The sequence below is a fragment of the Chiloscyllium punctatum genome, chromosome 2 (genome assembly GCF_047496795.1).
Source record: "Chiloscyllium punctatum isolate Juve2018m chromosome 2, sChiPun1.3, whole genome shotgun sequence".
Lineage (NCBI taxonomy): Eukaryota > Metazoa > Chordata > Chondrichthyes > Orectolobiformes > Hemiscylliidae > Chiloscyllium > Chiloscyllium punctatum.
Genome location: NC_092740.1, coordinates 142,895,265 through 142,922,791, shown reverse-complemented (window position 1 = coordinate 142,922,791; position 27,527 = coordinate 142,895,265). Strand labels below are relative to the sequence as shown.

The following is a 27,527-nucleotide window of genomic DNA, read 5'->3' as shown; positions in this document are numbered from 1 at the left end:
ATGACATTATCTTTTCAGAAAAATCTCAACTCATTATATTTATCCAAAGTGATTTTAATAAAAATGAACTCACCTTTTCAGTGTTTTCTTGTAGGGTGTTCTTAATTTCATCCCTTTGCAACTTAATACTCTCCAGCATTGCTTGAAGATCATCATTCTGCTTTGCAATGGCTGCTTTTTCATTTTTGAGTTGCTGAAGCCTCTCGCTGAATTCCTTCTCCTGAATTTCAGCTTTCTGTTCTTTGGAAATAGAAGCTCTCAGCTCTTGAATTACACCAAACAGCACATCTCGCTGAGATACTACATGGTGTAGTTCCTCAGTTTGTTTTTGTATCTAATAGAAACAGACAGAGCTGCATTGACAGATGCATACATTTCTAAGTGTCTGTATATTTTCAGGAAGTTAGATACAATACACTAGAAGATTTTGAAAACTAACAGGACTAAAATTCATAGAACATTCAAGAAGCCTTTCATAATAAATAGCATATTTGTCACTTGAATAATTAATAACTCACTTTCTCTGTAATTTCCTGTAGTGTGCTCTTCATTTCATTTCGTTCTTCTTTGACACACTGTACTGTCTCTTGGAGATTATCCTTTTCCTTTAGGATCAATGAATACTCAGCCTCAATTTGCTGGAGCCTTTGATTGAATTCATTCTCGATTTTTGCTCCTTGTTCTTTGGAAATAGAAGCTCTCAGTTCTTCAATTTCACTAAGCAACTTATCACGTTGAGACATGACACTTTGAAGATCTTCAGTTTGTTCCTGCATCTGGTAGAAGCATCAATTACAGACATAACTATATTACAAAGATGCATACCTCAAGATGTTCCTCCACATATGAGGTTATACTGTTCACAATAGATGTTCTACAAAAAAAAACCCTGCATTTAAAAAGCTGAGCATACAAAAATACAAGGTAATTGGATTAGTATTACAATTTAATAATCTAGGATATTAAAAATGAATAAACTGACCCACTCAGATTTTTCTTGTAGTGCACTCTCCATTTTGTCCCTTTGTACAATGACATTCTCCAGCATCACCTGGAGATCATCCTTCTCCTTTATTACTGAAGAATTTTCATCCTTCAGTTGTTGGAGCTGCCAGTTGAGTTTCTCTTGTATGTCTGCACTTGACTCTTTGGAAACCAGATCTCTAAGTTCTTCACTTTCAGCAGGCAGCACATCATGTTGAGGTATCATACAGTGCAGTTTCTCGCCTCCCTCTTGTATCTAATAAAACGTTTAAAAATTACAAGTGTAACTGCACTATTAAGAGCATAATTTAAGAATGTATTTTTAGATATATTCATAGGGCAGTACTGTACAAAGCAAATGTTATATTTCTGTACAGGCTGGTCAATTTGTACTCTTGTGCTGGCAAAATTCAGATGATTTTACTTTCTCAGCAAAATCTGGCCAACCATATTTACTTCAAGTTCTTAAAAACATTAACTTACCATTTCAGTTTTTTCTTGCAGGGCTCTCTTCATTGCATCCTTTTCTATTTTGACAGTTTCTAGAATGGCCTGGAGATCTTCCTTCTCCTTCATTAAGGAGAATTTCTCATCCTCGAGCTGTTGGAGACGCTGGCTGAATAATTGTTCTTGCAATTCTGTGTCTTGCTTACTGGAATCATGAACCTCAAGTTCTTGGTTCTCACTCTTAATATCATGTTGAGAGGCTAATATTTGGAGTTCTTTAGTTAGTGCTTGTACCTGTTGAAAGCATTTAAATTTAATCTGGGATAGGTATCCTTTTTTCATGAAGTTACTAATTGTTTATGTAACAGCACACCTCTCATGCAGTAGGAATATTGATTAACCCTTTGAATTTGTATTCTTGAATGGTCCATTAAAGGTCAAGTTGCCATAGTCCTAACAGAGAATAGAGCTTCTCTCTGGTTAGAGATGACTGGGGGTGTTTTAACCTGAAGGTTACAACTTCTAAGGCAAAAGGTAAAGTTGAGAAGGGAGACCTTTATGGTGACCAACCATACGACATCATCAACTTCACTAGTTTCCAAATCTCCCCCTACCTCAACTCAGATCCAATCCTCCAACTTGGCACCACCCTCAGGACCTGTCCATCTTCCTTCCCATTTATCTGCTCCATCCTCCCCACCGATCTATCACAATCACCTCCACCTGCATCTATCCAGCACCTTCCCAGCTATCTTCCGCCCCAGTGCCCCACACACACTACCATTTATCTCTCAGTTTCCCCCTTCCCACATTCCTGATAAAGGATTTACGCCCAAAATGTCGACTGTCCTGCTCTCGGATGCTGCCTGACCTATTCTGCTTATCCAGTGCCACACTTTTCGACTCGGACTGGAAATTGAATCCACCTTGGTGGCGTCATTCTGCAATCTTGGAAAAAGTCTTAAAACTGTTTCAACAGATCAGGGAGCAGAAACATCAGTTAAGTCAGAAACTAAAGAGCTGAGATGGGAGGGATGTTTCCCAGGGATCCAATTTTTTTTAAAAAGGGATAGTGCTAGGATACAGGTCGAAATACTACTTTGCTGTTTGTTTTGAGATCTTTTGAAACTGATCTTTACATTTACATTTTGTAATAAACTGATGTTCAGTTATTAAAGTGCATTTTACAGCCTGTATGAATATGTTTTTGTGACTAGCCATGGTAATCAGCTGCAATAATTAAACTCCTGATCCATCAGGCCAGATTTCACTCTGGGATCAGACTTGCCGAGAATTACAAATCAGCTGCAATCAGAATACAGTACTGGGGAAATCAATAATGAGGAGGAAACCGCAGAAGTGCAAGACAGATTTGTGCACTCATCTTCATTGCAGAAGACCAAAAACATCCCAGTAATAAAAGAAAATCAAGAGATACAAAGGCAGGAAGTAACACATTGGAAACAAGTCTGATATGTCCTGTATTATTAAACAAAAATGGCAGCCGAGATAATAGATGCACCAAATTCCATAGATTCCTGAAGTCCTAGCTAATTGGAAATTGCATGTGACACTGATTCAACAAAGGAAGATAAAAGAAAGGAGGAAATTACAGGACAGTTTGACTAAAATCTAATTGGGAAATTCCAGATATCATTATGAAGGAGTTAATAGTAGAACATTCAGAAAATAATAATATTAAGGATAGTCAACTTGGTTTATAACAGGAAAATAGTGGTGTTCCTAATTTATTTCAGTTCTTTGAGGAAGTAACAAGCAAGGTGGACAAAGGGGAACCTACACATGTGAATCCTTTTGACAGGGTGCCAAACCAAAGATTACTTCATAAAATAAGTGGTCAATATGTTGGCTGTAGCATTAACACGAATAGAGGATTGGTACAGAGGATTTGTACAGGAAACAGTCATTTTCAAATTGACAAGTTGTAACTACTGTACTAAAAGAAAAATCAGTGCTAGGGCCTCAATTATTTACAAACTATTTTAAATCAATTGGATGAAGGACTCAAATGCAAGCTGGCTAAAACTTGCAGATGGTACAAACATTAGGTAGAACATCAAGCTGTCAAGATGATACACAGGGTATAAAAGGAATTTAGATAGGTTAAAAATATGACAGAATGACTATTACATGGCAAAAATGTGAAGTTGTCCTTGGACTAAAAGAATACTTAAGTGGTATGCTATTTTTGTAGAGAAAAACTGGTTGTCCTCACTTGTGAATCACAAAATGCAGGTTTGCAGGCATACACTTTTACGAGTGTATAAAAGTAGGCAAGTGCTGCTTCAGCTGTACAAAGCCTCAGTGAGATATAAATCAAACAAGATCCTGTTTGGATTTTGGGAACTGGTGCAAATGTAAAGAGCAAATCAGTGTGCATGAAACCACAGAGTGAGACACTAACTATACTGTTGGAAATGCTGTTCAAAGTGGAAATTCAGCTAATACCCTTTTCAAGTTCAACTTTAAGAGTTAAAAAGCTACTGTCCTAATTTGATGTTAAATAAAGCACAACTTTATAAAAATCTAAAAAACTTAAATCTAAAAATTAAGAAGGCAGTTGCCTGACCCTGCTAGAATTCAAGGGGTGTTGATTATTGTGGCTGAACATGTTTTTCTGAACAGACCTCGTTTCGAAAAGGGGAGGCATTCACTGCAGTCAATAAGGAGCATGATCAGTGTGAGAAGACCTCAGCAGAATGGAACAAATGGAACTGATGATACAAAAGAAAATTTGATTCCAAGTGGGAATTAAGAGTGGGGAGGTGGTGGTGGTGGAGGTGGAGGTGGAGGTGGTGGTGGAGGAGTGGTGGAACTTTAACTAAGGCTTACTGCAAGTAGTAAATTCTCATGAATGCAAGTTAAGTGGGAGGGCAGAGAAGGGTGTGGATCAAGGTTAGCAGAATGGCCTCAAAAAGTGTAGCATGACAAGTGGAGGAAAAGCTGATTGGGGAGTAAGATTGGTGTCATGAGGGTGGATGCTGAAAGCACATTTCTCCTTGTGGGACAATCTGGATCAAGGTGACAGTTTAAAGACGGGGTAAGGGCTCTCTATTTAGCACTGAAATTAGGACAAGTGTTTATTGAGAGCTTTTTTTTATGGAATTCTAGAGACGAACGGAGGCTGGATTATTGAATATTTTCAAGGCCAAGACAGATTGCTTTCTTGTTGAAAAGGGAGTCGAGGATTGTTGGGTGAGGTATAGGGAGGGAAAAGTAGGCGAGCCACAATCAGTTGAGTCATGATCTTAGTGAATGGCGGAGCAGGCTTGAGAAGGTGAATGGCTTACTTCAGCTTATCTTCAATAAATAGTTTTGCTAATGACAACAAAGCCATTGCTGATTGTTGGAAAAACCAAAATGGTTCAATAATGTCCTTCAAGGAAGGAAATCTGCCATCCTTACCCAGTCTGGCTTAGGTAAGGCTCCAGACTCATGATAATGTGGTTAACTCTGAAGTGCTCTCTGAAATGACTGGCAAATATTGAGTTGCATTAGTCATAACAAGATCTCAAAAAAGAAACAAGATCAGATGACACAGACTGCAGTGGTTCAACACCACCTCAAGGCCAACTAGGGACAGGTAACAAATGCTGGCTAAGCCAGGGACTTACCTATGCCCGACAAGTGAAAAAAACCTTCAAAATGTCAATTTTCGTAAAATGTAATTTATATTTTCAAGTAAATGTAACAAAACCAAAAAAATGCACAAAAAACTTGTCCAACCTTTTCCTTCTCTTCATTTAACAAGTACTCCATTTCAGTCAGACTCTTCTTCAATTTTAGCTGGTCATGTAGACTTCTCAGTTCTGCCTGGTTTTCTATACACTATACAAAAAAAAACAAAGCACAGGAACCAAATAACTCAACAAGATACTAATTAACTGGTCCAATATAATAACATCCCATAAACACACATTTGGCAAAGGCAGATTTAGTAAAATAGATTGTCTCACATGCAATTCTAGCTGTAACAGAGGTTTTAGCTGTAACAGAGAGGAATAAGCTTCAAAACCCCAACAACTGCAGAGAGTGACAACTAAAACTCCTGGTTTTGTGGGAGCTGGACCCCACCCATTCAAGATGCTTCCATTGTTCCAACTTGAAAAAAATCCCCATGGCCTTATAAGCTGTTTAATGACTTAGAGGAGACTACTGTTCATCTTTGTCTCAACTTTTCTTCATAAATAAAACGGACAAAATACTTTTAAAGCCATAGTATCGTGACAACAGCTTGTTTCAAAAAGGACGCACAGTGGAAGTTAATAACCACGGCTCTCCTGTCAATGCACTTGAACAGAAAATCAAAACTACTGATTTTACCATTGTGAACCCACGTTACATGGGAACGAGGAGGAATAGTGGGCCCTTGTGGCTACTTCTCCCTGACATCTCCATTCTCCACTCCCTTCATGCGATGGAGTTCCCATGCATTTGAATTACTATATAATGCTTTTTTATCTTAATCCTAGAGATTAATCAAAATTGGGACAAAGCATGTTTTGATTTAAAAACATTGCTTTTAATGGCTGAGCTTGCTTTTTCAGCAAGTGTCCCTCCCGCAGCTGCATTAACAGAAAGCAGCTGTGTCATAATTCGAGTTCCATTTAACATGAGCAGCCACAGAAGTAGAAGACTGACAAGACAGGGCTTTTTCAGAACAGTAAAGTTATGTCGTTTCTCATTCCTTGTATTTTAACAAAACATCATTTTTTCAAAACTGTTCTCTTGGTGTTAACTCTTTCATATGAAATGGAGACTAAATAATTCACATCTCATTAAAAGAGTGTCATTTTGACCATTACCTAATGCATATCCCAAGAAATACAATTTCTCAGTCGACATCAATTCTCAGTTGTCAGGTAAACTCTAGAAAACCACCCAGCAAATCAGATTTGGTCCTCAGTTTTGACAGAGCTACATTATGTAACTTATCAGAAGATTGAGACATTATAATGTTGGAAATGCAATAAAGAATTTTAATAGTGTAATTTTTTAAAAACCTTTTCTACCAAGTACCCTGGATGGGTCATTTACTTACTTCAAATGATAGAAAATATGTGGAAGATACAAAATTAAGTTCAGCAGCTAATTGTGATAACACATATTAAATCCCAAGCAAAAGCCTATGGTAATTAACTGAATGGTACAAAAGAAACCTTTTAAGTTACCATTTCAATATTATCTTGAAGATCACACTTCAACTGCTCTCTCTCAGCTTTAAGAGCTGTCAGTTCTTGATACAGTGCCTCCTTTTCACTGTTGAGGGACCCACAATTCTTCTGAAGTAGGAGCAACTGTTCAGTTAAATCCTCTTTCTCAAAACCTTGGCTATCTGTTTCAGGCATAATTGTCGCATTCAAAGGTTCTTCTTCCTGGTCACAAAAGGCATATCCAAATTCACACTCCATTTTCAAAACATTTGACAACAGAAATAATTTAGTACTGGTGTTAGGCATTTATAGATTCACTCGGGAGCATTAGCTTGATACAAACCAATTTGTAACCAGAAAATAAACTGCACCTTTTTTTAAAAAAAAATTCATTCAGAAGGAGGTCGTTGCTATATAGGCCAGCATTTATTGCCCGCCCCTAATTGCCCAGAGGGCAGTTGAGTGTTGGTCTAGGGTCACATGTAGGCCAGACTAGGTAAGAATAGCAGTTTCCTCCCCTAAAGGACATTAGTGAACCAGATGAATTTTTACAATAAACGACAATGGTCATCATTAGACTCTTACTTCCATATGTTTTACTGAATTGAAATTCACCATCTGCTGTGGTGGAATTTGAACCTGGATCCCAGATTATCTGGGTCTCTGGACAAACAGTCCAGTGATAATACCACTAGGCCATTGCCTCCCCCTAATGGGAGTGATACAGCGCACTCAAAAACATTAACTCACCATTTCAGTTTTTCCTTGCAGGGTGCTCTTCACTGCATCCTTTTCTATTTTGACAGTTTCCAGAATGGCCTGGAGATCTTCATTCTCCTTCATTAAGGCAGATTTCTCATCCTCGAGCTGTTGGAGACGCTGGCTGAATAATTGTTCTTGCAATTCTGTGTCTTGAACCCCAAGTTCTTGGTTCTCACTCTTAATATCATGTTGAGAGGCTATCATTTGGAGTTCTTCAGTTAGTGCTTGTACCTGTTGAAAGCATGTAAATTTAATCTGGGATAGGTACTCTTTTTCATGAAGTTATCACTTGTTTATGTAACAGCCCACCTCAATGGTAATACTATACATCTTAATTTGCATCGCACAGCTCCTGTGTTTAAAATTCAGGAAACATGCCTATGCAGCGACTTATACAACTTCTAAATTGCTTAAAGACCTTGATTTTAAGGTCAAACTGTATGACTTAAAATTACAGTATAAATCTTTTCTGCACACACTAATTCAATTACTTATGTAATCTAAGCTGCAGTTGAAAACAGCATTTGGGTATCAACCTGCAACACAGAAGATTGAACTGTGCGTTTTTCATAATAAGTTGAACCAATTAATAGGATCTGTAGAGGTAACTGTTTCTCTATCAACTATTCTCTTTATACAAAATTCAAAACGCAATAATTACCAATAGCTTCTGTGGAATATATCCAGGTTTGTACTTCCAGACATATTTATACCTTCTCCATGGCCACCCTCAGAACAATACCCGACTTTGCCAGTCTTGGCTAACCTGTAGCTGGAACTCTTTCAAGCATTGAGCCCATAAAGTTCAAAGGCAACCAATTATTCCCTCTTTGGCAGTGGCAGGAAGGATAAATAGTCGGGCACAGCTGAAAAACTTGCCTCCTTCTTGCCACCTCAGCTATCAAATTCTAGGCACAAATGCCCAAGGATGAAAATCTTAATTTGCTAAAGCCCTTGAAAAAATAAAACTGTCAGCCATTTAAGGGCCTCAACCTGCTGCTGGCTCGATTATCTGCTTTCCTGGTAGGCAAGATGGCCTGAGGAGGGGAAACCAAGGCTATGTGTCTGCCAAGTTTTGGCAAGGCCTCCACTTGACCCGCTCAGATGGATAGTTACTTTCATGCCCTTCCCTTCCCCTCACCTCATCTTTGCCCTGTGGTTACCTCATCTCACCCCAAAAACTGGCCAGCAGTTCCAGGTGAAGTGGAGCTTCTCATCTAATCAAGGGCCTCACCAGTGAAGTGTGCTAGAGAGCACTTAAGCACCTAATTCATTACTGATTTGAAAAGGTTTTAGATGGTGGATGTGGGGAGTTCACCACCCCTTAAAACATCTGCCCCTACACTTAAATATAAAAATCACTAAGTCCCAATCTACCGATTCAATGGAGTCCTGGTTAGTCTTCCCCAACTACACTCTAAACCGGAGGTCAGTCAAAACTTTGCCTCCCACAATTTGTCTTGCACTGAGTCTTGTTCACTTATCAGTTTTGTGCCAAATGACTTACATTGGATTCCAGTCCAGCAAAATTCAAGACATAAAATTTCTTATTCGTCCTAAAATTCCCGGTGGTCCTTCTCCATTTCTATTTCCCTCCAGTCTAAACACTTCAATGCTGACATTTGGTGCACCTCCTACCCCAATTTTGATCCTTCTACCACTGGTGGCTGTGTTTCCAGTTGCCTTGGCTCTATGGTTAAGAATTCCCTCCCTCTCCCCACCTTGTATCCTTTAAGTCAATCCTTAAAATGACCCAACATCTCATGGGTTGGCGTCTTATTTTGTTATATAATGCTTCTGTGAAGTGCTTTGTGTTGCTTTAATTTGCTCATCCATTATTGCAGTCTAGCATTCGTTTCTATTCATTCATGGAATGTGGACATTGCTGGATGGGCAAGTACTTGTTGCCCATCTCTAACTGTCCTTTAGGTGGTGAGATGCTTTCATGAACTGAATCCATTTGCTGTAGGTAGACTCAGAATTCCTTTAGAAGGGGTATTCCAGGATTTTGTCTTAGCGACCCTAAAGGACCAACAGTATATTTCTGGATGGTGAGTGGATTGGAGGGGGATCTTTCAGGTGGTAGTGTTTCCGTTATCTGCTGCCCTTGCCCTTCTAGGTGGAAGGATCACAGGTTTGGAAAGGACTGCAGAAAGGTCCTTGTTGAATTTCTGCAGTACATCTCAAATACAATACACTGCTGCTACTGTCAGTCAGTCGTGAAGGCAGTGTGTTTGTGGTTGCGATGCCAATTAAGTGGGCTGCTTCTTCTGGATGGTGTCACATTTCTTGACTGTTGTTGAAGCTGCACACATCCAGGCAAGTGGGAGTAGTTAAATCGCATTCCTGATTTGTGCCTGGTGGACAGTGGACAGACTTTTCGGGAGGCAGGAAGTGAGTTACTCATAGCAGGATTCCAGGCCTCTGACCTGCTCTTGTAACCACTGCAGTTACATGGCCAGCTCAGTTAAATTTCTGGTCAATGGTAACCTCGAGGCTGTTGACAGTAAGGGGTTCAGTGATGGCAATGCCATTGATGTTAAGCACTGGTGGTTACATTCTCTCTTTGAAGGTAGTCGTTGCCTGGCACAGGTGTTACATGGAATTTGCCAACCCAAACCTGATATTGTCCAGGTCTTGCTGCCTTTGTGCATGCGCTGTATCGGAGGAGTCATGACTAATGCTGAACATTGCGTAGAGAACATCCCCATGCCTGATTTGATGTTGGAGGGAAGGACATTAATAAAGCAGCTGATGATTGGGTCAAGGACACTCCCTGAAGAATATCTGGATGTCAAACCAGTACCACAGATTCAATAATCTGAAAATCCTCTTTGCTCAAAATGTCTATGCATTTTAATTCTGCTAAAAAAAAACACCAAATGCACATTTTTGATTTTGTTAAAAAAATCAAATACTTCATTAACTGATCTAAAGCTTTAAACACTTCCCAAAAGTGATATCAACATGACCTTTATGCATCCTGGCCATCCAAACAGAAGACTAAATAGCCACACCTCAACCTTTGAGTATTTGTATTGTGAAACACATTAGGAAAATTTATAGTGAAGTTGTTCAAATAAACTAACCTTTTGATGAGAGTTGGATTGTGACACTGTCAGTTCTTCATTGGTTTTCATTAAACCCTCCAATTTAATCGTTAGCTCTTCTTTTTCCTCTTTAAGTAGTTTAATCTCTTCTGAAGATTTAGAATATTTATCATCTATAGAAAGGAGAAAGGTTATAGCAAACTACATGACCAAATAAAACATAAATACCTATACCATGCACACACACACTCAATTATAACAATTGCACAAAGTTAAGCAAAGAACAGTTAACCTGGTTTTGAACAGAGGCAAGGTCATGTTGCAAAACAAAAGTGACAATATTAATCTGAAGACAACAGAATTAGGAGTTCAGGTTGGTCCTTGGAAGCTAAGTTATACCAATTCACAAATCTATGACAACATTCCTGGATGAAGTAGTGCTTGCTGTGGATAAAAGGGGAACTAGAAGTTGGATTTAGATTTTGTTTTCCAGAAGACATTTGACATGGTGCTGCATCAAAGAGTATTGTGGAAAATAAAAGGTCACTGTATGGTGCTAATATATTGACAAGCATGGAATATTGGCTGGCAAGCAGGAAATAGAATAAGCAATGGATGATTCATTTTCATGGTGGCAAAATTTTTTCTACTATTGTCTCATGTGATGTGGACATCACTGGCAAGGCCAGTATTTTTTGTCCATCACCAATTACTTGTAAAAGATGAGCCATTTCATTTCAGAAGCCAGTTAAGTGTCAACTATTACACATGCCAGATCAAGTGAAGATTATAGATGTTTCTTCCATGAAGTATATTAGTGAACCTGATGAGTTGACAAATGGTTTCATGGTCTTGATTACACTTTAAACTCCAGATTAATTAATGGAATTCAAATTTCACCAGCTATCATAGAAGGATATTAGTCTGGGTTTCTGCATTACAATCGACATTCCAGAACAATACCACCATGCCACTGCCTCCCATTTAATGAGTGAAATACCATAGCTATCAATGCTGATTGCAATATATATAAAAAGGACTTGAACAAAAAGGACCAAACATATGGTTGCTGAATTTCCCAATGACAAAAAGATCACTGGGAGCTGTGATGACAACGTAGGGAGGTTACAAAGGGATATGGATAGGTTAAACAATTGGGTAAAGGTATTGTCAGTGGGAGAACGTGAAACTGTCCACTTTGACAGGAAGAATAAAAGAAAAAGCATATTGTAGAAAAAGTGGTCAGAGAGATTGCAAATGGATCTGGGTTTTCTAGTACATTAATCCCAACAGGTTAGCAAGTAGCTACAGCAGGCAGTTAGGAAGACTAATAGAATGTTAACACTTCTTGCAAGGGAAACTGAATGCACAAGTTGAAGGCTCTGCTTCAGTTATACAGAACATTGGTGAGACATCTGGAATATTGAGTATTGGTCACTTTATTTAAAGGCCTGATATCAATGTCAAATAAACAGTTCAAACTGTGAATACTATAGACTAATACCTGGATTGAAAAGTGTGGCAGTGGAAAAGCACATCCGGTCAGGCAGCGTCTGAGGAGCAGGACAGTCAAAATTTTGAACATAATCTCTTCAAGAGCTTATGCGCAAAATGTCAACTCTCCTGCTTTTCGGATGCTGCCTGACCGGATGTGCTTTTCCAGTGCCACACTTTTTGACTCTGATCTCCAGCATCTGCAGTCCTCACTTTCTCCTAATACCTGGATTAAGCAGGTTGACTTACATTCTTAGCCTGTCCAAACATTCCACATATCTGCTAGCATTTACAAGAAGTGACTTGACTGAAACATACAAGATCCTGAGACATCTTTACAGGGTGGATGCAGAAATAAATGCTCCCTCTTCAGAGGATCTAAAACTTGGGAGAAGAAATCTCCTCTCAGCAGGTCATGAATCTTTGGAACTCTTTCTCTAGGGGAAACAGAGTCCTGGAATATTTTTAATGCACAGATAGGTAAATACTTAACCCTGATAACTTTTCATCCCCTTGCTTTAAGTGGGAACACTGGTTATTCAGATCAATGACCCTATTGAATGGTGAAGGTGACTGGAGGGGCAGAATGGGCTATATCTGCACCTAATTAATGTTTCCATGGCTCTCATTTCATCCACAGGAAGCCTACTTCCACTTAAACGTGAATGAAAGAACATTAAAAAAAACAGTGCACGCAGCTGTTATGTAAATAACAGAATTTAACGTGCAATGAGTTGAATTTGTGTTTTTGTTGTCAGGTAGAAAAAAGGAAAACAGAAACTGGAATGGGTCCAGAGTGTTAATTTTGATTTGAACAATCCTTAGTCAAAAGTTTTTCACAGTCCTAATATTTTTGAACTGTACAATGCTTATATGGAGAACATGTTTCTAAGAAAAGGAATATACTGCTTGGAAGTGCGTTAACAATAGTTTCAATCAAGATATTCAAGAAGGCAGCATATGATTGCTTGAAAAGAAAGAGTGTGCAGGGTCACAAGGAAAAGAAAATGTTAGTCATAACACTCATTTAGAGAACTACTGCAAACAAGATGGGATAAATTGTGAAGGAGCAAAAATGGCCTTTAATAGTGTGATATGTACTTATCAGATATGGGAGCTTAAAGAGAGTTTAAGGGTTACTGCGGATTATATCTGCCATAAATGCTGCTAGCTGCGAATCTTATCAGATCGAATGGATTGGTTGGAGAGACAGTTAGAAGCGATGAAGAATTTGCAACAGCAACAATGTGCTATGTATGGCAGCTAAAGGAAGGAGGGAAAGTCTCAGATACAGTCACATAGATGGGTTAATTCCAGGAAAGGTAAGAGGTGGCAGCTAGTGCAGGAGTCTTTTGTGGATATACCCATTTCAAACAGGTATGCTGTTTTGGAAAACGTAGGGGGTGATGGATTCTCAGGGGAACGTAGCATGAACAGTCAAGTTTCTGATATGGTGACTGGCTCTAATGCAACGAGGGGTACGTCGGGTTCCAAGAGATCAATTGTGTTAGGGGATTCTTAGTTCGAGTTACAGACAGACGTTTCTGTGGCCAGCAGCGAAAAAGCAGAATGGTGTATTGCTTCCCTGGTGTCAGGATCAAGGATGTCTCAGAGAGCGTGCAGAATGTTCTCATGGGGGAAAGAGGGGCGAGCAAGAGGTCATTGTCCACATTGGAACCAATGACATAGGAAGGGAAAAGGTTGAGATTCTGAAGGGGGATTAGAGAGTTAGGCAGAAATTTAAAAAGGAGGTCCTCGAGAGTAGTAATATCTGGATTACTCCCAGTGCTACGAGCTAGTGAGGGCAGGAATAGGAGGATAGAGCAGATGAATGCATGGCTGAGGAGCTGGTGTATGGGGGATGGATTCACATTTCTGGATCATTGGAATTTCCTTTGGGATAGAAGTGACCTGTATAAGAAGGATGGATTGCACTTAGATTGGAAGGGGTCGAATATACTGGCAGGGATATTTGCTAGAGCTGCTCGGGAGGATTTAAACTGGTAAGGTGGGTGGGACCCAGAGAGATAGTGATGAAAGAGATCAATCGGAGACTGGTACACAGTTGAGAACGACAGACAGACAGACGAGGCAGGAACAAGGTAGGACTAATAAATTAAACTGCATTTATTGCAATGCAAGGGGCCTAAAAGGAAAGACAGATGAACTCAGGACATGGTTCGGAACATGGGACTGGGATATCATAGCAATTACAGAAACATGGCTCAGCGATGGGCAGGACTGGCAGCTTAATGTTCCAGGACACAAATGCTACAGGAAGGATAGAAAGGGAGGCAAGATAGGAGGGTGGGGGGGGGTGACATTTTTGATCAGGGACAACATTACAGCTGAGCTGAGGAAGGATATTCCCAGAAATACATCCAGGGAAGTTATTTGGGTGGAATTGAGAAATAAGAAAGGGATGACAATCTTATTGGGATTGTATTATAGACCCCCTAATAGTCAGAGGGAAATTGAGAAACAAACTTGTAAGGACATCTCAGCTATCTGTAAGATTAATAAGATGGTTATGTTAACTTTCCAAACATCGACTGGGACTGCCATAGTGTTAAGGGTTTAGATAGTGTGTGTACAAGAAAATTTTCTGATTCAGTATGTGAATGTACCTACTAGAGAAAGTGCAAAACTTGACCTACTCTTGGGAAATAAGGCAAGGCAGGTGACTGAGGTGTCAGTGGGGGAGCACTTTGGAGCCAGCGACCATAATTCTATTTGTTTTAAAATAGTGATGGAAAAGGATAAACCAGATCTAAAAGTTGAAGTTCTAAATTGGAGAAAGGCCAGTTTTGACGGTATTAGGCACGAACTTTGAAAATCTGATTGGGGGCAGATGTTCGCAGGTAAAAAGGGACGGCTGGAAAATGGGAAGCCTTCAGAAATGAGATGATGAGTATCCAGAGAAAGTATATCCCAGTTAGGAATAAAGGAAAGGCTGGTAGGTATAGGGAATGCTGGATGACGAAAGAAATTGAGGGTTTGGTGAAGAAAAAGGAAGCATATGTAAGGTATAGACAGGATAGATCCAGTGAATCCTTAGAGTATATATAAAAGGAAGTAGGAGTATACACTTAAGAGGGAAATCAGGAGGGCAAAAAAGGGGACAGGAGATAGCTTTGGCAAATTGGATTCTCCTTAATTCTAAGGGGTTTTACAAATATATTAAGGACAAAAGGGTAACTAGGGAGAGAATAGGGCCACTCAAAGATCAGCAAGGCAGCCTTTATGTGGAGCCGCAGAAAATGGGGGAGATACTAAAGGAGTATTTTGCATCAGTATTTACTGTGGAAAAGGATATGGAAGATATAGACTGTAGGGAAATAGATGGTGACATCTTGCAAAATGTCCAGATTACAGAGGAGGAAGTGCTGGATGTCTTGAAACGCATAAAAGTGGATAAATTCCCAGGACCTGATCAGGAGTACCTGAGAACTCTGTGGGAAGCTAGAGAAATGATTGCTAGGCCTCTTGCTGAGATATTTGTATCATTGCTAGTCACAGGTGAGGTGTTGGAAGACTGGAGGTTGGCAAACATTGTGCCACTGTTTAAGAAGGGTGGTAAGGACAAGCCAGTGAACTAGAGACCAGTGAGCCTGACCTCTGTGGTGGGCAAATTATTGGAGGGAATCCTGAGGAACAGGATGTACGTGTATCTGGAATGGCAAGGACTGATTTGGGTTGGTCAACATGGCTTTGTGCGTGGGAAACCACGTCTCACAAACTTGATTGAGTTTTTTGAAGAAGCAACAAAGAGGATTGATGAGGGCAGAGTGGTAGGTGTGATCTATATGGACTTCAGTAAGGCATTTGAAAAGGTTCCCCATGGGAGACTGATTAGTAAGCTTAGATCTCATGGAATACAGGGAGAACTAGCCATTTGGATACAGAACTGGCTCAAAAGGTAGAAGACAGAGGGTGGGGGTGGAAGGTTGTTTTTCAGACTGGAGGCCTGTGACCAGTGGAGTGCCACAAGGATCGGTGCTGGGCCCCCTACTTTTTGTCATTTACATAAATGATTTGGATGCAAGCATAAGAGGTACAGTTAGTAAGTGCAGATGACACCAAAATTGGAGGTGTAGTGGACAGTGAAGAGGGTTACCTCAGATTACAATAGATCTGGACCAGATGGGCCAATGGGCTGAGAAGTGGCAGATGGAGTTTAATTCAGATAAATGAGAGGTGCTGCATTTTGGTAAACCAAATCTTAGCAGGACTTATACACTTAATGGTAAGGTCCTAGGGAGTATTGCTAAACAAAGACCTTGGAGTGCAGGTTCATAGCTCCTTGAAAGTGGAGTCGCAGGTAGATAGGATAATGAAGGAGGTATTTGGTATGCTTTCCTTTATTAGTCAGAGTATTGAGTGCAGGAGTTGGGAGGTCATGTTGCGGCTGTACCAGACATTGATTCGACCGCTGTTGGAATATTGCGTGCAATTCTGGTCTCCTTCCTGTTGGAAAGATGTTGTAAAACTTGAAAGGGTTCAGAAAAGATTTACAAACATGTTGCCAGGGTTGGAGGATTTGAGCTCTAGGGAGAGGCTGAACAGGTTGGGGCCGTTTTCTCTGGAGCGTCGGAGGCTAACGGGTGATCTTATAGAGGTTTACAAAATTATGAGGGGCATGGATAGGGTGAATAGGCAAAAGTCTTTTCCCAGGGGTCGGGGAGTCCAGAATTAGGGGGCATAGGTTTAGGATGAGAGGCGAAAGATATGAAAGAGACCTAAGGGGCAACCTTTTCATGCAGAATGTGGTACGAGTATGGAATGAGCTGCCAGAGGAAGTGGAGGAGGCTGGTACAATTGCAACATTTAAGAGGCATTTGGATGGGTATATGAATAGGAAGGGTTTGGAGGGATATGGGCCAGATGCTGGCAGGTGGGACTAGATTGGGTTGGGATATCTGGTTGGCATGGACGGGTTGGACCAAAGGGTCTGTTTCCATGCTGTACATCTGACTGTAAATGGTTCCCCCTCTGGAATGTGACATTTGAGATTCTGAGACTTAAATTTAACTCTGCATTAAACAACGGAAGTGTATTGATCTAGGCCTATTCAAATGGTTCCAATCCTCTAGGAAATACCAAAATGATGAAACTTAGATGCACCTGTAATGCAGGAATGGAGAACTGAAGTCTAATTTTAATTCAACATTGTTTGCTTAACATCCTATTAATCATTTCCCTGTTTATTTTGATCTAATTTGCAGTGTAAATTGTAACTCAAGTTGCTTAAAATAAATTATGATAACCATGGTGTAGTCATAACCATTCCCATCAGGCTCTATCTAACAAATCTAATTTAAGATTGAGTCAGTTAGTATTGCTGTAGGTTTATAACACCTGTTCCCTGAAGGCTCACAATCAAGTATACACTCAAGTGAAGGCACTTAAACTGTAACTATCTGCTATTTGCAGTGTGGACCTGTGTCAAAAGAAGCAGAAACATTGACCTGACAACACTGACTCAGAACCAAGTACTGTGCAGATCAGAAAAGTCAATCAATCACTCAGCAACAAACTCAATGTCTTTCACTAGCCACTCAAAACGAGTGACCTTCCTGGATTCAGCCAATTCCTGATTTATTAAGTTCATAAACTTCAATGTGTTAACTAAAAAGAATTAAGCTATTAGTTTTAACGAAAATAATTCTGATCATGACTTAGTTTAAAAGAAAACACAATTTTAAAAAGTAGCATTCATAACAGCCTAGAGTTCAAGAAAAATGTCCCCATCTCACCAATTTCCTTCTGTTTTATAAGCTCCTGCTTCAATTGTTGTTCCTGCTCTTTAATTTGTCTTTCTTTGTCTTCAATACCTTGCTGAAACTGTGCACATTTAGCCTTCTCTTCTTCAAGCCTTACGGAGTACAGATCTAATTCGTTTTTGAGATTCTCCAAACTACACTTCATTTCATCCTGTGGAAAACACAGAAACCAACAACTAATGATTTAAGAAATTCACTTCTGAAGAAAATGCTGTGGAATGAATAGCTGTTTGTGATGGTTCTCTTACACTGACAGTTTGTAATGTGACACGAATGGCATTTATATTACCCTATCAATATGAATTTAGCACTGATCTTTTATAATCAGTGTTGACTGACCTTTGATTTATGAATGATTGGCCATATAAGTGAATTTGAATAATATTTACCGTATACTGGAACCTTGAATCTCATTCCTGGAGTCCTATGGTCAAAATGCTGCTAACTAGAAGAAATTTTAATACCTTGGCTTGCATGACCAGCAGAAGGAAGAAAATTGAAGCATCAACTCAACTTAAGAAAGCTCAAAAACAATAGCCAAAAATGGAGCTATACCATTTAACAATGGAGTTCACAAAAAGAGGGGATAACAAGTTAGGTAATTATCCAAACAACATGGGTGGAGAGTGTTTTGTTCGGATAATCGAATGCCAGATAACAGTTGCGATCTTACCCAGATTATCCAAAATTCAGATAATCGAATGCTGGATAATAGAGGTTCCTCTGTAATGGGTATGTCTTCATTTAAGGCCATTTCCTCAGCATCAGAATATGCTTGTTCAAACAACTAAAAGGACTCTAGAAAAACTGTAGATTTCCTGCCAATGAGCAAACATTAAAATACCTCCGGATTAAACGTTGACCATTAATAAGCAAACTAATAATCATTTTTTCTACCTGTTGTAAAGTTTTGATCTTCGCCCGATGATCCTGTTCTGACTGGACACTAGCAAGAACTTCCTGGAGTTTGTTCCTATCCTGGACAATGGATGACAACTCTTCACGCAAGTTCTCAAGTTGTTTAACATCATCTTCTCTGCACTCCGACAAAGTATCCCTTTCGGAAGTAACACCATTAAGTTCTTCGGTCAGCTGTTGAACCTAGATTTAATTTTGAAGAAATAACTATTAGCTTTTACTGTACAATAATTCACCAACACTTCACTAACTTCAGTTCCACAAAAACTCTACAGTGTAGACTACCATACCAAGAGGCTAGTCAACCTTTAGTTCCATTGTTTTCATCAGCATCTTTTGAGTATTTGTGATTGTTTTTTGTATTTCTCTTCCTTTTACTCTAGAGTTTCTAAAATTATTTGGACAATTTAGTGCTTTCCAATGTGAAAACAGATACAAGATATTTGTTCAAAGAAGTTTCTCCCAGTTCCTGTTAACACAGTATATTGGCAAGAAAACAATGGAAATGGCACAATTGAAAGCTATTTAAAATTTGCCTAATCAACACTAATTACACTTCAGTGGTCTCTTGGATGTTCTGATGATGTGACAGGTGATAAACAAGCATTAGATGTTCATAATGCAAATAATGGCATAAATTCCATGTATTCTTTTATATAGTTATTGCACCTTCATTACCTGTTTTGCTAATTCATCTACTTTTTCAGGCAATGATTTATATTGGGATAATAGAGATACTTCTTCCTGAAGACTATTCTTTTCTTTTTCTGATTTATCCAACCGTTGTTTAAGATCAGCCATGCTCTTTTCCAAATGAAAACGATCCAATAAATCTAGGTTTAAGAGTGGTGGTAAAATGATTGTCAGTTTCAAAAGTACAGTAGTAAAAATAGTCAAAACCTTATATACATGAACATCAACATTAATCATGGAGAACATTACAACAACATTACAGGCCCTTCGACCCCCGATGTTGCGCTGACCTGTGGAACCAATCTGATACCCATCCCTCCTCCACTAGTAGAGTCTACTATTGTTCAGACAGAGCATTCTACGCCCCTACTACGGAGTGAAAAAAGAACCACTAAATATCTACCTTATATCTATCACCCCTCAAATTTAAAGCTATGTCCTCTTGTGCTGGCCAGAGGAAAAAGGCTTTCACTGTCCACCCTACCTAACCCTCTGTCTTCTATATCTCAAGTCACCTCTCAACCACCTCTCTCAAAGAAAAACAGCCTAAAGTCCCTCAGCCTTTCCTTGTAAGACCTTCCCACTATACCAGGCAACATCCTAGTAAATCTCCTCTGAAACCTTTCCACAGCTTCCACATCTTTCCTATAATGCGGTGACCAGAACTGTATGCAATACTCCAAATGGAGCCTCAGGAATTTTGCACAGCTGCAGCATGACCTCACGGCTCCGAAACTCAATCCCTTTACCAATAAAAGCTAACACACCTTATGCCTTCTTAACAACCCTATCAACTTGGGTAGCAAATTTCAGGGATCTACGTATATGGGCACAGATTTCTTTGCTCATCTACACTACCAAGAATCTTATCATTTGCCCAGTACTCTGCATTCCAATTGCTTACTCCAAACTGAATCACCTCTCAATTTTCAGCATTAAAGTGCATTTGCCACCTCTCAGCACTGCAGCTTATTTATGTCCCTCTGTAACCTGCAACATCCTTCAGCACTATCCACAACTCCACCAACCTTAGTGTCATCCGCAAATTTACTAACCCATGCTTCTACACCCTCATCTAGGTCATTTATAAAAATGATATACAGTGGCCCCAAAACAAATCCTGCAATACACCGCTAGTAACTGAACTCCAGGATGAATATTTCCCATCAACCACCACCCTCTGTCTTCTTTCAGCTAGCTAATTTCTGATCCAAACTGCTAAATCACCCTCAATTCCATGCCTCTGTATTTTGTGCAAAAGCCTACCATAGGGAACACCTTACTGAAATTGACATACACCAAATCAACTGCTTTATCCTCTTCCACCTATTTGGTCACCATCTCAAAAGAACTCAATAAAAGGTTTGTGAGGCACGACCTTCCCATCACAAAGTTGTGTTGACTATCCTTAATCAACTTATTTCTCTCTAGATGATTATAAATCCTCTCTCTTTTCCAACATTTTACCCACAACTGAAGTAAAGCTCACCAGGTCTATAATTCCCAGGGTTGTCCCTACTCCCCTTCTTGAAAAAGGGGACAACATTTGCTATTCTCCAGTCTTCTGGCACTATTCCTGTAGACAATGATGACATAAAGATCAAAGTCAGAGGCTCTGCAATCTCCTTGCTGGCTTCCCAGAGAATCTAAGGATAAATTCCATCTGGCCCAGGGTGGACCTATCTATTTTCACACTTTCCAGAATTGCTAACACCTTCTCCTGGTGAACATCAATCCCATCTAGTTTAGTAGCCTGTATCTCAGTATTCGTCTTGACAACATTGTGTTTTTCCAGTGTAAATACTGATGAAAAATACTCAATTAGTACTCCCCTTATCTCCTCGGGCTCCACGCACAACTTTCCACTACTATCCTTGATTGACCAGAGCAAGATTAGGGCCATTCTTTAATTCGATATACCTATAAAGCGCTTTAGGGTTGTCCTTGATTCTACCTGCCAACGACTTCTTGTGTCCCCGCCTGACTCTTCTTAGTTCTTTCTTTAGGTCTTTCCTGGTTAACTTGTAACTCTCAAGCGCCCTAACTGAGCCTTCATGTCTTATCCTAACATCAGTCTTCCTCTTCCTCTCGACAAGAGATTCAACTTCTTTCGTAAACCACGGCTCCCTCGCTTGACCACTTCTGCCCTGCCTGACAGATACACACTTATCAAGGACATGCAGAAGCTGTTCCTTGCATAAAGGTCCACATTTAAATTGCGCCCATCCCCTCCAGTTATTCAAATGCAGGAAGATTAGCCTATAAATATTACTTTCTCCTTGCCTGATAGGCCATAATATATTTGAAATTATCTGGTTTCAGGGTTTTTTTTGGGAATTCTCACCTTTACTGACAAAAATCTACATATTCAGATAGGATTGGTTCAGCACGACAAGCACAATTCTTCTATTTTCCACTGGATGCAGGCTTCCTCTATCTACACTCTGAAAGTCTGCAGATTCTACAGGACATGGCATACACTCTTGCATTAAGACCTGATATCCTAAATGAATATTTGGAAACTTTAAAAATAATCCAGGATATGAACACACAATTTTTGTGTTAAGTGGAGGTAAAATGTAACTCCATAAAAAGGGGCTCAAACATGAGGATGCTAAATTCTAAAAATAAATTTGCTATGAAATTAGTAGTTTCAGTACAAAATAATATAGGCTTCATTCTTTCATTGCAAAGTATTTTCTTAACGCATTCATTACAGCTTTTGTGACTTATTACTTTTGCCATTTGTCCAGCACTACCCTGAAAAGGTTTGACAACATTTCCCCAAGTAAATGAGATTGCCTTATTGATACCGATCACCAAAAGCGCTCCATCAGTTTTCAATGAAGAGAACAAGTGTGAAGAGCTAAAAGGAAAGCATTCCTGCTGCATTAGCTGTCAAATTGCTACTCCCTCAGCAAAATAGCAACAGAAGAGTATACTCTAGTTTATAGCCAAAGACACCTATCAAATACCATGCAACACATGTGCATTGTCAAGGCACTCCACAGAAGAGATAGGCCAAGAGTATGGTGTAGGTAGACATGCAAAAGAACAATCAGATTTTTATTACAATAAAAAGGCTTCAAAAACTATCCATCATGTTAGTAATCAAAAGGAGTCAAGTGTGGGAGCACTTGTTTACTAGACCATAAAAATTGAGTTAGGGTCTTACGATTGGCATAGAACTTTGATTTAAATATTGAAACAAGGCTCAGGCTTGCTTCAAGCAGGAATGATGGCCCAAGAAAACTCAAGTTACTACGGAATCTCACACAGCTGAAGTCTTGGAGGTGCAAAGCATCCTTCATTTTCTATGCCAGACATATTAAGATTAACAGTATTAGTCAATCATTTAAAAAGTCTTATTATATACAAGAAAGCAATTTTACTTTGTCTTATTCAGAAAAATACAAGTAAACAAACCTTTTTGTCATCAAGAAAAAAGTTGCAATACAAAGTGGAAGAACCAGATACTAAAATATCCTCATTACATTTAGCTTTGGGACAATAATTAAAGAAGGGAAAAATAACTATGAGTGCTAAAGTCATGCAATGTTCTCAGTGTCATAGAGTTATGCAGCACAGAAACAAACCCCTTGGTCCAACCCATCCGTGCCGACCAGATATCCTAAAGTGATCTAGTCCCATTTGCCAGCATTCGGCCAAATCACTAAGCCCTTCCTATTCATCCATCCATCCAGATGCCTTTTAAATGTTGTAATTGTACCAACCTCTACCACCACCTCATGCTGCTTGTGCCATACACGCATCACCCACTGCATGAAAAAAATTGACCCTCAGGTCCTTCTTAAATCTTTCCCCTCTCACTGTAAACCTATGCCCTCCAGTTTTGAACCCCCTAACCTGGGAAAAAGATCTTGGCTATTCACCCTATCCGTGCCCCTTATGATTTTATAAATCTCTAAAAGAAAATTCTCTCAGCCTCCGACCCTCCAGGGAGAATAGCTCCAGTCTATTCAGCGTGTCCTCCTAGCTCAATACTCCAATCCTAGCAACATCCTTTTAAATCTTTTCTGAATGCTTTCAAGTTTAACAACATCTTTCCGATAGCAGGGAGACCGAAACTGAACACTATATTCTGCAAGTGGCCTCACAAATATCCTGTACAGCTACAGTATGATTTGCTAACTCCTATATTCAATGCACTGACCAATAAAGGCAAGAGGTGGGAACTAGGGAACAAAAATATAGAAAATTACATTCTGCTTTTTAAAAAAACAAAAATATTGTATCCAGGAAATCAGACCTTGATTCTCATCCAGTTTAAAAGATGAAATGCTTAATGTGAGGACATAATACGATCCCTTAAGTGTGAACTATAATATTATAGGAATGTACCTTTTGGGACTTTTCCATCCAGAAGCGACATTAGCTTGGTATTTTCATTGAAAGCAAAATTTAATTCTTTCTGTAAATCAGATTGCATTTCTTTGTAGCGTGACCGTTCAGCATCTAGCTGGCTGCTGTATGATTGGACATCGTTTTCCATTCTTTGATAGTCCACTCTCATTTTATTCTCCAGTTCATACAGGAAAGTTAAAAAAAGATCACTATAATACTGTACTTCTATTAGATCAATATTACAGTTTCAAAGTATCAAAATGTCAAAAAATTCAAATTTTAGTCCTTTAGCAACCAACTGCAAAATGTAAAGATTAATTACCATTGTGTATTTTACTCAACAAAACATTACTGAATCCTTTCTAAATGTATTTTTTGTGTGTTAGTAGAAAAGGTTTTGCATCAAGCCCATCATTAGTCGCCAATACAAGTATTGATAAAATTGCTGCATGGTCTTTTCTCTTGATGCATAGCTATAAACTAAAGTAACACGGGAGCATAATTTTAATGGATGTATTCTGCTCACATTATATCTGGAACAGGTCTGAGGATATGTTGGTGATGTGTGAACCTCTACATTGGGCACTCCACAAATTCAACAAAAATGGTAGCCATTAAAAACCTCAAATAGTTTAAAATCAGCAATTTAAATTATTGACCTTTATGCAAAGATAAACAAGACTCTGCAGGAATGTGCCACACTGGGGAAAGTAACTAAAAAGTCAGTAAAGCAGAGTTCTGGCTCTACTGCCACCAACTTGTTCAGTTCCTTTCTAGGTAATGAATGCCAATGGGCCCAGGTTTCCCACTAACTAGGTAAATTGTGTTTTAGTCTGATCCATTGAATTTCAATTATGTTTCAGTTCAATGCAGTGCGTGGAACAGATTGAGGGCCAAGAATAGTTAGAAATAACTGAGCGGAGTAGATTTTAAAATTGCGCCATTATGAAATGTAAAACATTAATGCATTTGATCATTTTTTAAACTTCTTGTGTGCCTCTCTTGTACGATTATAGTAAATGCAATATTTATGAGCAATCAATTAAGATAAGAAAGGGGCATGCCTGTCTTCTTGAAACATGCCATGTTACTAAAAAGGTTAAAAACCATTAGCCTACATCATCATAACCATCCTTTTCCAACTCCCTTTGTCCTTTCACTTTCCTCAGATATTTAAATTGTGATGGAGTTCAGAGTGCATGAGGCAACTAGGATAAAATAACACCCAAACAATATCTCTCCGACGTAGTCTGTCTACTTTCTCCCTTGGCTACTGTAAAATTTTGGAACTGTCCCAGAGAGGTATGTTGTGGAACATGTGCAATGGAAATGAATAGCATCAATTCCTATACCAGCAATTAACGAAGTTAAGATTCTGTATTCAAAACTATCATTACCATTTCTTCCTTAAGCTCCAGATTTTCACTTCTGAGAAGGGAAGACTCTTTCTTTGCATCACGAGTTACAACCTCTGCATCTTTCAGTGATTGTTGCAACTGCTTGACCTGGAATGTAAAAATTAGAAAACACAATGGAAGAAAAAAGAAATCATCCATTTCCTATTTAACCCTATAAAACACATGCAAATGGTTACCTTTACACATTCAAATGGAGGCAGCAATGGCCTAGTGGTATTATCACTGGACTGTTATTCCAGAGAGCCAAGAAATGTTCTGGGGATTCGGGTTTTAATCCGACTACAGCAGATGATGGAATTTGAATTCAATAAGAATACAAATCTAGAATTAAGAGCCGAGTGAGGACTCTTCATTATCATCTGATGACAACCATGAATCCATTGTTAATTGTTGGAAAAACCCATCTGGTTTATTTAGGACTTTTATGGAAGGAAACTGCCATCTGGTCTGGCTTACATGTAACTCCAGTCCCACAGCAATGTGGTTGACTCTTACAGCCCTCTGGGCAACGAATGCTGGTTTTGCCAGAGATGCCCTCATCCAGTGAATTAAAAAAACTACATTTAAAAAAACAGACATGTCCACTGTATGATTTTATAAAGGCAGAGGCCAAATGTGAAACAAATTTTTTATGCTTTCCTTGCCTAACAAAAATGTTAATAAAATCACAGAAAAATCATGTTAAATTTATATTACAAGTCAATAAACTCCAACCCGAACATCTCAGGACTCGCACTAGTTGTTTAACTTGTTTCAACTGTGAAACAAGGACATTCTGCTCCTGTTCTTCAGTAATGCGTCAGAACTCGGAACTCTGAAGGAGGGTCACTCAACCCGAAACGATAACTCTGATTTCTCTACAGACCAACTGAGATTTTCCAGCAGTTTGTTTTTATTTCTGATTTCCAGCATCTGCAGTTATAGGGTCATAGAGATGTACAGCATGGAAACAGACCCTTCGGTCCAACCCGTCCATGCCGACTCGATATCCCAACCCAATCTCGCCCCACCTGCCAGCATCCGGCCCATATCTCTCCAAACCCTTCCTATTCATATACCAATCCAAGTGTCTCTTAAATATTGCAATTGTACCAGCCTCCATCACATCCTCTGGCAGCTCATTCCATACACATACCACCCTCTGCATGAAAGATTTGCCCCTTGGGTCTCTTTTATATCTTTCCCCTCACCTTAAACCTATGCCCTCTAGTTCTGGACTCCCCGACCCCAGGGAAAAGACTTTACCTATCTATGCCCCTCAATTTTGTAAACCTCTAAGGTCATCCCTCAGCTTCCAATGCTCCAGCGAAACAAACCCCAGCCTGTTCAGCCCCTCCCTGTAGCTCAGATCCTTCATCCCTGGCAACATCCTTGTAAATCTTTTCTGAACCCTTTCAAGTTTCACAACATCTTTCCGATAGGAAGGAGACCAGAATTGCACGCAATATTCCAACAGTGGCCTAACCAATGTCCTGTACAGCCGCAACATGACCTCCCAACTCCTGTACTCAATACTCTGACCAATAAAGGAAAGCATACCAAACACCGCCTTCACTATCCTATCTACCTGCGACTCCACTTTCAAGGAGCTATGAACCTGCACTCCAAGGTCTCTTTGTTCAGCAACACTCCCTAGGGCCTTACCATTAAGTGTATAAGACCTGCTAAGATTTGCTTTCCCAAAATGCAGCACCTCGCATTTATCTGAATTAAACTCCATCTGACAAGTTCTTTTGGGTTTTTTTTCCTGAATACCCATGCCTGCTTTGCTCAGATTATGTCATTGAAATTTCTAAAAAAGAATGTTCTGGTATTAATCAAACACACTTGACTCTAATGCCCATTTAAAGTAGAACATTTAAATACAAACTCACTTACCTCAAGCTCCTGGTCAATACTTTCAGAATTGCGAACCAGCATCTTGAACATCTCATTTTCATGCTGTTCCTGTTCCTGCAAATGGCCAAGACAGATTATATTAAAAATGGTTGCTGTACCTAGCCTTTATTGAACTGGCACTTGGCATGGACATGAAATCTGAAAACATGGCAGCATCGATATGCACCCTGATGGTATCTAGATCTACATCACCACCACTCTCTCAAATCCTCCACTGTGTGGACGCTAGATGTATGCTCCAATTAAATATTGGCAAGATCAAAGTCATTGCTTTCAATCCTCACCATAAACTTTGTTCCCTAACATAATTCTCTCAGGTTGTAAGGTTGCTCACTGAGCTGGTAGATTTGTTCATCACCATGCTAGGTAACATCATGAGTGAGCCTCCGATGAAGCGGTGGTGTTCTGTCCCGCTTGCTACTTACGTGCTTGGTCTGTTCTGGTCGGTGGTATCACTTCAAGTTCTTTTTCTCAGAGGTTGGTAAATGGGGTCCAAATTGACGTGTTTGTTAATGAAGCTCTGGTTTGAATGCCAGGCCT

At 39.4% G+C, this 27,527-nt stretch overlaps 1 protein-coding gene across 1 annotated transcript in view; it reads right to left on the bottom strand.

Moving 5' to 3' along the window:
* Positions 1 to 27,527, bottom strand: part of cenpe (centromere protein E) — a 120,682-nt gene that overhangs the window by 46,382 nt on the left and 46,773 nt on the right. The window contains exons 19-32 of the mRNA XM_072589169.1: positions 26,967 to 27,041; positions 25,068 to 25,175; positions 23,668 to 23,845; positions 19,291 to 19,445; positions 18,592 to 18,795; positions 17,668 to 17,845; positions 10,457 to 10,590; positions 7,356 to 7,598; positions 6,624 to 6,827; positions 5,179 to 5,280; positions 1,468 to 1,725; positions 983 to 1,240; positions 519 to 776; positions 74 to 334 (exon numbers count right to left, since the gene is read on the bottom strand). Of these exons, the coding sequence (XP_072445270.1) occupies positions 74 to 334; positions 519 to 776; positions 983 to 1,240; positions 1,468 to 1,725; positions 5,179 to 5,280; positions 6,624 to 6,827; positions 7,356 to 7,598; positions 10,457 to 10,590; positions 17,668 to 17,845; positions 18,592 to 18,795; positions 19,291 to 19,445; positions 23,668 to 23,845; positions 25,068 to 25,175; positions 26,967 to 27,041 (2,616 nt within the window). The remainder of the gene's footprint in view (positions 1 to 73; positions 335 to 518; positions 777 to 982; positions 1,241 to 1,467; positions 1,726 to 5,178; positions 5,281 to 6,623; positions 6,828 to 7,355; positions 7,599 to 10,456; positions 10,591 to 17,667; positions 17,846 to 18,591; positions 18,796 to 19,290; positions 19,446 to 23,667; positions 23,846 to 25,067; positions 25,176 to 26,966; positions 27,042 to 27,527) is intronic.